The 10975-nt window shown below is 42.2% G+C and overlaps 1 protein-coding gene across 1 annotated transcript; it reads left to right on the top strand.

Moving 5' to 3' along the window:
• The first annotated feature begins 758 nt into the window (after nucleotides 1-758).
• On the top strand, nucleotides 759-2007 carry LOC143219767 (uncharacterized). The gene is made up of 4 exons (XM_076445645.1): nucleotides 759-867; nucleotides 927-998; nucleotides 1095-1191; nucleotides 1353-2007. Exons 3-4 carry the CDS (start codon nucleotides 1113-1115, stop codon nucleotides 1607-1609), a joined length of 336 nt encoding a protein of 111 aa, XP_076301760.1. The 5' UTR covers nucleotides 759-867; nucleotides 927-998; nucleotides 1095-1112; the 3' UTR covers nucleotides 1610-2007.
• Nucleotides 2008-10975: the final 8968 nt, after the last annotated feature.

Raw genomic sequence — 10975 nt, 5'->3', positions numbered from 1 at the left:
ATTAATATACTTTGTTTTACCAGAGTCAATCTAAATCCCAATTATTATTTCCTTGCTCCTAACTTCGTAGTTTGAAGTGACACGTTGTTAGTTAGAGATAGAGTTCTCACTGGAAAGTTCGCGAATAGTATTCCTTATTCAATTTCATGTTACGTGTTCGCGTACGTGCGTGGTAGTGATAGACTTGCTCGCATAGCAAGCTCCGCAGCATCCACGTCCGTTTTCTCGAATCAAAATATCGTCAACCACGCGGACGATATTCGTGAGTTAGATTCACGGTATCGTACAGCGTCCACGCCCGTTTCCTCAACGAGCGCATCCGTCTACAATACTGTAGCAGCCAGCTGTCAATCATTGGAGGTCGTTCCTGTCAAATATTGACGTGACAGAGTTTGGCGCAGTCGTCAATCCTTGAAGGTCGTTTCCAGCCATTTGGATCAACGCCTGTCAAGCAGAGCGGACCGAATTCAAGGTCATCAGCGCAACCGTAGCCGTTCATCCGTTGCGAATTCATTTCTCGTGTCAATCGACAAACAAGCGAAGCGTAAAAGTAAGTGGAACATATTATCGCGTATGTTTCAGGGTCGCGTGCATCTTTCATCTGTGTAAGACTGCATGCAGGTGTCGGCATCGGGTCCTAGTCTGTTGATAAAAAGACCAACACTTTTATTAAATGTCAGTCAGTGGAAGAGCAGAGTAGCCGGGCCGCGGTATTCTCTTCTCTTGCTCTTATAGCCCCGCCAGGACGTGACAGTATATATGTTTATAAATTTATATGATTTTGTAGATTATCTCTAGAGGAGTTTTTAAATATATTTCATCATAAAGACACAATTTTTAAAATCAATCAAATCAGTGCATTGGCAGGTAAATATATATTGATAATTTTAAAGCTACCTCATAGAATTAAAATACTTTTTGTACAGATGAAGATATTAATGACGAAATTGCTGATGCTAACTCTTTTGCCAAAACAACTTATAATCCTACAGAAACCGGTAAATAAATTAATTTTATATTATGTAGTACGTATTATCGATTGTAGATATTATATATATTATAATGTTCTCTCCGTATATAATTTGTTGTTAAAGATAAACTAGAATGGATGCATGCAAAAACGTTACCAGGTAAATACGACTTCAGCATCATCGAATTCCTCGACAATACAGGACGGGACAGTGTCAGCAGGTTATCTCCAATCCACATATTAATCTCAACTTTTCTAAATCGTTATTATTAATATAATAAGTGGTGTCAATTATCACCAATTGTGACCGAGGTGTATCGAAAAATCAAATTTTTCATATAACCAAGCAGTACGGATAATTAATTGAACATATATTTTTTAGGCGATTATATTGTTGAAATACTTAATGATAGTTTTTGGGAATGTGAAAAAGGAGATACTAATGATCAAGAAGATAGTAATAACCACAAATCAGGATTTTGCATAATCTGTTTTATTAACAAAGCAACAGAAGTTTGTGTGCCTTGCGGTCATCTTGCTTGTTGTATAACTTGTATCAGCCAATGTGATTGCAAACGATGCCCTGTATGCAATGTCAGCTTTACGATGTACGTGACACTTCGTGAACCAGAAATATAAGTATGCTCAGAAAACATCAACACTATATATCTTAGAATAATAGAAATACGGTTATAACATATCTGGGTCACACATTCCACGCGAAAACGAATACATTTTGGAGTAAAATTTCGGATATTGTTCTTTAAATATGTGTAGTCTTTAGTGATCTATGAACGAATCTCAAAGGATTTTTCGATGTCTTAAAAATTGTTGATTTTACACACGTGTAAACAAACGTGTTATCTTTTTGTCATTGAGTCATAAGTATAAAACTATCCCAGTATTCATTGTAGTGAAAACACAAGAGTATCTACTAAAAATGTTTTTTCACCATTTCTTTTGCAATTGTTTTAAACAAATAACGTGTTTTCATAGCAGACCAAATTTGTTGTTTTAAAATAAAATTAAAAATTGTACATTTGTCACTCTTTGGTTATAAATTAACCAGATACATTGATATCTTTGGTTATAAATTTCTCTGTATTTCTTGACATTTATTTTTCATATTATGAATACTTCAAGAAATACAGAGTTTATAACCAAAGACATTGGCTGATTTAAATTATCTGAAAAAATACTGAATAAGTAACAAATTAACAATTTTAAATTCCATTTTAAGACAACAAAATTTGAACAATTAATTAAAAATGATTACAAAAAGTATATATTTATTACAAGAATTATCAACGCATAAAAATCATTTTATAATGAATTTTAGTGCAAATTTTATCTCGATATCTTTTATGGTTCAGCAGTTATAGTAAAATGTCACGATCCAGCCCACTGTGTTTGGCTGTCTGAGGCAGTATATCTTTTTTAATAGAGGTCCGTAAAGGGGACACGGGTCTATTGAAAATTCGGAATATGTTTAAAATGATAGCAAAAGAAATGGTGAAAAAAACATTTTTAGTAGATACTCTTATGATTTCACTACAAGTTCCCAAAAACCCATTTTCATCGCTTTGATAATTCTAAACTTATGACTCAATGAAAAAAGGTTAACACGTTTTGTTAAGATATCAAAACTCACCATATTTAAATTTGAACAAAATCTGAAATTTTACTCCAAAATGTGTCCGTTTTCGCGTGGAATGACCCATCTGTGAAGGTCAATTGGAATCTCTTTGTAAATATTGAAGATCTCTTTGTAACGTACATCCAAAATGGCCAAACGACAAAAATTGTGTTAAAAACTCAAATATTGAGTTTTTCCAATATTACAAGTGGCATTTTTAAGTTTGTGAATTTAGCCTTTTTACCCAGCAATTCTGCATGTCCACGTACGTTCAGATTATCTGTAAAAAAACAATTTAGTAAGAGAGAAATGAGTTCTTCTCTAGCAATACTAAGTTTAGTCCATATAAATTGTACCTTTGTCCTCCAATTCTTGGTTGACTCTTTTCTTCGTACATTTTTTATATGCACCTGGAATTGTTAAAATAATTATTAAGAAATAATTATTAAGATTGTAGATTTACCGGTTGTCATAAAATTTTCACTAAATTCTGTTTCTCAACTATATCCAGATAGCACTGACAATGAGACGTCTTAAAGATGTCTTTAAACGAGTAAATTCGTTTTTCCTGGATTGCGAGGGTGCGGGATTCGCGTTCTCATTTCTCGATAATACAAAAATGGGGGTTTTCAGTAGACAAAATCGCTAGATAGCTCGATCTAGGCCGCTCTCGACCTCAAGAGTTCTATTTTTTTATTTGCGGGCGTAATTTGCATTATTCGGAAGCATACAACTAACGTATGTAGCTGATTTCATAGCTATTTTCATAGCTACATGCTTGTCGAATAATGCAAATTACGCCTCATAAACGTAAAAATAGGACTATAGAGGGCGATCGCAGCCCAGATTAATCTTTTATCTAGCGCTTTTCACTACTTAAAATCCCATCTTTGTATTATCGAGAAATGAGAACGCGCATCCCGCATCCTTGCAATTCTGGAAACAAGTCTACCGTGTGACGTCGGCCGATCCGACCGACGTTGGCCTCAAGCCAACGCCTTGAGGTCTTATATTAATCTCTAGTTCCGTAGGAAATTTTTTCATTTCTTTTCGTAATTCTTTGTAACTTTTCGAAACTACAGAATGAAAGCTTCATTGGGAAAATCTACATGAAGTTTCTTGAATCTCGATGAAACATGCCGAGACAATTAAAGAATATATAATTGAAACTCATATTTCAAAAAGTAACAAAGATATATAATATTCATATTCTACGTGGATCTTCGGGAGATGTTCCCGACAAGAGTCAACTCGAAACGCGCGACAAAGTAAGTTGTGCCTATGGTAGGAATCCTGCGAGAGACCTTTTTATAAGAACATATCCCATCCCTTACCGTTGCTCCCAAAAGAACTTTGGAAATCCACAAGTATCGGCGAGCCAACGGACGGATGGAGAATGGAGGAATAGGCGTCCCCTACGAATGGACGGAGGAAGCAACACCTCGACAAATGCACGGGTTAATAATGCTGTACAAAATAGGCAGCAAGTACGGATAGGGAATGGAGGAATCACGGTCCCCACGTGCTGACGCGGCAGCGATAGGAGGTAACCGTCACTCTCCCTGCCAACAACGAATGGATGGGGAATGGAGGAACAACGGTCCCCTCGTGCTGACGCAGCAACGATAGGAGGCAACCGCCACTCTCCCTACCACCAACGGCCAAGAGCGGCCATGTTCAAAGAGTCAGTTGAGGATTGACCAGCAAAACGGCTGGACGTGCGTGGGCATAGTTCTCCCTTCATACCGCGTCACAGTGAAACGTTCCCAGTGGTCCATAATCCCGCTCACCAATTCAACAATTGTCCAAGTACAATTCCTTCGATTCAAGTAATCAAATCAAATCCTAAACAGGATTCTCGCTACGTATAGCACGCAATTGTCCAAGAACAATTCCTTCAATTCAAGTATTCAATCAAGTCCTAAACAGGATTCTCGCTACAAGGCACACCGTGTTACGCATTACGAACACGTCTCATTCGAAGCATCTCTTAAGATCTTCCGCATTATACTACGTTATATTAATCCTATTGTTACTCAATTTGTAATCATTATCCTGTTAAACCTGGTATTAAGAATATACTCACCTTTTACCAGATATTCAGAGTTGATTTATCAAGTGACAACCTCTCAAGTGTTTATTATCCAAGTACTTATCAACGAATATTAATATTTTTGAACGACATCAGTGAACAACGAGCTCTTTGATCCGGGATCCCATCGAGAGACTACCAGGCTCCTTTGGAATCTTCCTCGATCGAAGCAGAGTCTTCGCTTCGCTGTGTCGTGTAATTACAAATGCCCTTCAATCACGGACGTTTGGCACGAGCCTACCAAGGCCCTGTTATAGCGTATTGTCATTGAAGCTGCGCAAGTTAATATTTTATTATCGAGGTTCTCACTCATGTACACCTCCTACGAATAATCCTATCCGACGGTCCGCTCATGAAACGTACACGTCGCGCGGGTCGTAAAGAGCAACTCAGTCGCATTGCTCGACATTATTCTACAGCTACGTTCTATTACTCCGATATTCTGGGGACTACGGAGAGCATACCGTGCGATCCTACAGATTTCGTATCGACATACGGGTGTCCTTGTAGTCAAATAAAAAGGTCCCTACCTGTCAACTACGCGGACAGGAAACGCGCATCATCTCCAGAAGCAGTCTTCGAACGAGAGGAAGTCCGTTCAGCGGAGGACCTTCGGGACTCCTTCGGCCTTGAGGACGCATTCGGCCTTGAGGATTCCTTCGGCCTTGAGCGAGACCTTTCCAAGGCCATCCAGCGGATTTTCGAGGACCTTGACAAGGACATCTCCAATTCTGAAGGACGTCGCTCGGCGCAGCACGGCTTCGACTCCGACGCAGAGACGATCGTCGACGAGAGCAGCTGTTCCCAAGAATTCGTGAGTGGCGTTACGGCGTTCCGGAACGAGAGGATATTCTCGTCGGGTTTTAGTGCAGTGACAGTGATCAGTGCCGCGAAAGTGCACAGTGAAATCAGAACAGGCCAGCGCCTCCGGGGAACCGCTGCCCGATTTTTCTGTGACATTTTCGGACTTAGACAATTTTCGGAGTGCGCGCGTGAAAAGTGCCGTAATAAAAGATTACTGGCCAGCGCCTCCGGGGAACCCCTGGCCGATTTTTCTCGGACCAGGAAGAACTTAGTCTGATTTTCGGGTATTGACCCGAAAATCCGAGACAACGTTTCGCGAGTGATTCGCGAAAGTACCTCCTGACGAAGTAAATAACGTCCGGAGAGGAGAAAGACAGATGTGACGTCGGTCGCACCTCCGACGTTAGCTTTAAGACTACATGTAAAATTAGATACATAAGAGCGAGCGTTCCCCTTTAAAGATTCCAAAACTCCTAAAAATCCTTCATAACAATGAATCCTTAACACCACGTACATCTGATTGAAATCCATCAACATAACCTAAAATCCAAAATCTGTCAAATTCCTAAAATAGCCAAAAATGGCCCAAACTCGAAGATTGAAATATCATTGGACTCGTGAGCGAAAATCATGAAACTAACCTAAAAATTTGTAGGTTATGTTCTCAATTCGCGTTTGTTTAGACTTTACCAAAATTTCGATTTTTGGTAATTTTCAAAAGTACTTAGAATATTTTCAAACATATGATCGGTCGACAAATGATGTCAACTAATCATATGACATATAAAATTTACATCGAAACGCCTTGCAAAAGCAAGCGCTCGAAAATATTCTAAGTCCCAATTTATTTAAATAAATAAATAGGTACGCCAATGGTTACCACTTAATTTTCGAGTCCTGCACCACTGGGAACGAAAACTGCTGACTCTAGTGCGGCGGCCATCGCGCTGTTTACGACGAAGACCGGCACAAAGAGGACACGGTCCCCTTTTGCGAAGTCAGCATTTTTCGGACGAACGTTATTCGTCGACGAACGTTCGATTCTCCCCAGTCCTCTCCGGGGACCCGAGTGGGTCAGTCGAGTTTTCGTCAATCTTCCAAGTCCAGACTATTTAGACATAGTCTTTCCAAATCCAGATTGTTTAGACACAATCTTTCCAAATCCATACTGTTTAGACACAGTCCCTAATACCATTCAGTAATATCGTATTCTTATTCGTTTAATTCAAACATTACTTCGTTTATTCAATTAAACATTTTTATTGCGTTTCATATTTCGTACTTAGTACGTATTTCGATTTCGTTAATAATAAGCATCTTTACCTTTGTATTCTTTTACGTTTATAATATACTTTGTTTTACCAGAGTCAATCTAAATCCCAATTATTATTTCCTTGCTCCTAACTTCGTAGTTTGAAGTGACACGTTGTTAGTTAGAGATAGAGTTCTCACTGGAAAGTTCGCGAATAGTATTCCTTATTCAATTTCCTGTTACGTGTTCGCGTACGTGCGTGATAGTGATAGACTTGCTCGCATAGCAAGCTCCGCAGCATCCACGTCCGTTTTCTCGAATCAAAATATCGTCAACCACGCGGACGATATTCGCGAGATAAATTCACGGGATCGCACAGCGTCCACGCCCGTTTTCGCTAGTTAAAATATCGTCAATCACGCGGACGATATTCGTGAGTTAGATTCACGGTATCGTACAGCGTCCACGCCCGTTTCCTCAACGAGCGCATCCGTCTACAATACCGTAGCAGCCAGCTGTCAATCATTGGAGGTCGTTCCTGTCAAATATTGACGTGACAGAGTTTGGCGCAGTCGTCAATCCTTGAAGGTCGTTTCCAGCCATTTGGATCAACGCCTGTCAAGCAGAGCGGACCGAATTCAAGGTCATCAGCGCAACCGTAGCCGTTCATCCGTTGCGAATTCATTTCTCGTGTCAATCGACAAACAAGCGAAGCGTAAAAGTAAGTGGAACATATTATCGCGTATGTTTCAGGGTCGCGTGCATCTTTCATCTGTGTAAGACTGCATGCAGGTGTCGGCATCGGGTCCTAGTCTGTTGATAAAAAGACCAACACTTTTATTAAATGTCAGTCAGTGGAAGAGCAGAGTAGCCGGGCCGCGGTATTCTCTTCTCTTGCTCTTATAGCCCCGCCAGGACGTGACAAATTTGGCGCAGTCGGTAGGACACTCGTTGGTCACCGATGTTAGAGACACCGTCAACACTTTTGTAGGATACGTCATGTGTCCTACCTCTGCCAAAATTTGTTGTGACAAACTTGGCGCAGTCGGTAGGACAGTCGTTGGTCACCGATGTTAGAAGCACGGCATCGAGGAATAAAAATAGAATCAGTGTTAGCACGCGAACCCCTGCGCGTTCCATCATTGTTTGACAATTTAACGCAGTAGACTTAGAGTCCGCGAAAGCATAGTGTCAGTTAAAAGTGCGACGGGCAGTGAAGGAAATGCCCTTTCGCCCACGTTACATACTCAAATTATTTTTCGCGATGTTCGTACTCAGTACAAATTCATCGAGAGTTTTAGTGAACGTTAAAGTGCGACGGGCGGTTTAGAAAACGCCCCTTCGCCCACGTTATATAGTCGGATTATTTTTCGCGAATTTCATACTTAGAAATTTTCAAGCGACGCAATCATGGAAACGCGTAGTGAGGCTAGAAAGAAGGTTCCTCCTACGGAAGAGGAATTAATTGAATTCCAGAAAGATTTAGCTCGTAGAGAAGCAGCTCTCATTAATCAAACCGCCGCGTTGACTCAACTCAAATTGCAATACGAAACAGAAACGCGTGAGCAGAGAGAAACGTACGAGGATATACGCCGCGAGATAGCAGAAATCCGATCGGCCAGAGATTCTCAATCAATTCCAGCTAGCCCAGTCGTTGCGCCCCGCGAACCCATAATGCACGATTCTTCGAATTTCACCGTTAAACAAGCGGTTGAACTTGTGCCTACCTTTGACGGCACCTCCATAACCGTGCTACAATTCGTTCGCGCGTGCAAGCGAGCCTTGGAAGCTGTTCCAGCCACAGCTGAGCGTACCCTCACTAGATTAGTATGCAATAAGCTTAGAGGACAGGCATACGCCGCGATTGAAGACGTAAATATTAACACAATCTCTGAATTGTGCAACCGCCTGAAAGATGTACTAGGCCCATATAAATTCATCGATCAGTATCGCGGAGAATTAGCTTCGATACACCAGGGACAGTCCGAGCACGTGTTGAATTATATTACGCGAGTAAAGGACCTTAGAACGGCGATCATAGATTCAGGCCGCGGGGTCCCCAATCTAGACGAGATTGACAAATTCACAGTTGATTGTTTCATGCGTGGTCTTATCCCAGCGCTTCGAGCCGAGGTCAGGCTCTGTGCGTCACTCGAATTACAGAAAATATTCGATGAAGCAGTAACCGCGTACAAACAGTACGAGCTTGACCGTGTTCGTTATCGCGACGACGGACGCCGCGTTGCATTCTCCGACTCTCGTAATCGCACACCAGAGCGATCAAGCAACTCTTATTATGATAGGAATGCGCCTGAGCAGCGCAACAGATCTTCGGAAAGGAAAGATCAACGACCTTCCTTTTCACCTCGTGAATCCTGGCGAGACAGGAAAACCGATAACAGAGACGCGTATCGCTCTCCTCCCCCGCGACGTCACGAACCGTCGCAATCAAATCAGCGCGAAACGTATAAACGCGAAGATCGCGCTTCCCAGTCCCCAGGTCGCGATCGCTTTCCTACGGAGAATCGGAAGTATTGTAAATATTGTAAGCGCACGGGACATGACATACACGAATGTCGCCGCCGCGAATATTACAGTAGAAATGAGTCGGGAAACGAATCAAGCCTCCCGACAAACGCGACCAAAGGACGGGAGGCATCCCAAGAGAATCGCCAAAAGGCAACACAGCTGGCCGTCATCAGCGACGACCAGCAGTAGATGAAATTCGAGTAGATAGGAGAGATAACCCGGACGGTCAGCAGAATGAACGACCATTCGCGAAATTAGTCTCGGCAATAAATCTCGCGCCGGACTCCCCTATCCCTCGAATAAAAGCAAAATCGTCACTCTTCTCAAAAGAGTGTGAGTTCCTCTTGGACACCGGGTCCGAGGTCAACTTAATCCGAGCGTCTGGTATCAAATCTGACGTTCATCTAAAAACTGACAGCGTCATACACGTCCATGGCGTGACAGAAGGAGAAATTGCGACCCTCGGTTATATCAATGCGGAGCTAGCAAATTCCATTAAAGTCACGCTACACGTTCTGCCTGACAGTTTTCCAATTAATATAGATGGTATCTTAGGCTCCCCCTTCTTCAGAGAGGGAGCAGAGATATCATTTGCGAAGGAATGCGTAGAGTATAAAAACCTACGTATTCCCTTTTCGAATCCTCGGGAATATTCCATCGAAAGCCGTACCGCCGCCTGCATAGCCGTCAACGTAAAGGGCCCAAGCGAAGGGTATGTGCGAAAAGTAGATGTAAAACCCGATGTGTTCTTAGGTGATTGTTTAGTCACCAACCGTAACGGAAAGGCATACCTGCGATGCTTTAACGCATCGTCCGAAGTGGCGTCCTTCTCCCTGCCTACGTTGGAGGTGGAAGAGATCGAGGTTCCCTTTTCGAATATTCAAGCCGAAGTCAATTCGGACTTATTCAATGCTCGTGCGTGCCGCGCGCACGAGACGATCGTTAACGATCAACTCGCGTCTTCTATTAATTCCGGTAACCATCCCGACGATTCCGGTAGCCATCCCGATTCTTTAAATAATTCCGGTAACCATCCCGACGATTCCGGTAGCCATCCCGATTCTTTAAATAATTCCGGTAACCATCCCGACGATTCCGGTAGCCATCCCGATTCTTTAAATAATTCCGGTAACCATCCCGACGATTCCGGTAGCCATCCCGATTTCCTAAGCAATTCCGGTAACCATCCCGATCACTCATACTCGAAACCCCTTATGAAAGGCTTCGAATTCATACCCAAAAGGGTCCATTCCATTACCAAGTCCCGTAATGCTCGCGTTAATGAGCTTATGGAAACTATTCCCATGGATCACCTCGATCACGACGAGATAGACCATGTCAAATCTTTATTGGAGGAGAATAATGATCTCTTCCACCTTCAAGGGGATCGTCTGGGGAAAACTAACGCTGTAACACATAAAATCCCCACGACGGACGACATCCCCGTACATACCAAGCAATACCGGTATCCGCCGATTCACAAAGAGGAGATCGACAAACAAATGTGTGAACTCTTACAAAATGATATAGTCGCACCCTCTAGTTCACCGTATAACTCCCCTTTGTGGATCGTACCGAAGAAAGCGGATGCCGAAGGAAATAAGAAATGGAGAATGGTAATTGACTATCGCGCTTTAAACGAGAAGTCAATAGCAGACGCTTATCCACTGCCCAGCATAAACGAGATCTTAG

The sequence above is a fragment of the Lasioglossum baleicum genome, unplaced genomic scaffold, assembly GCF_051020765.1.
Source record: "Lasioglossum baleicum unplaced genomic scaffold, iyLasBale1 scaffold0071, whole genome shotgun sequence".
Classification (NCBI taxonomy): domain Eukaryota; kingdom Metazoa; phylum Arthropoda; class Insecta; order Hymenoptera; family Halictidae; genus Lasioglossum; species Lasioglossum baleicum.
The sequence above is the reverse complement of the archived record's forward strand: the minus strand, read 5'-3'. Positions and strand labels throughout refer to the sequence as shown.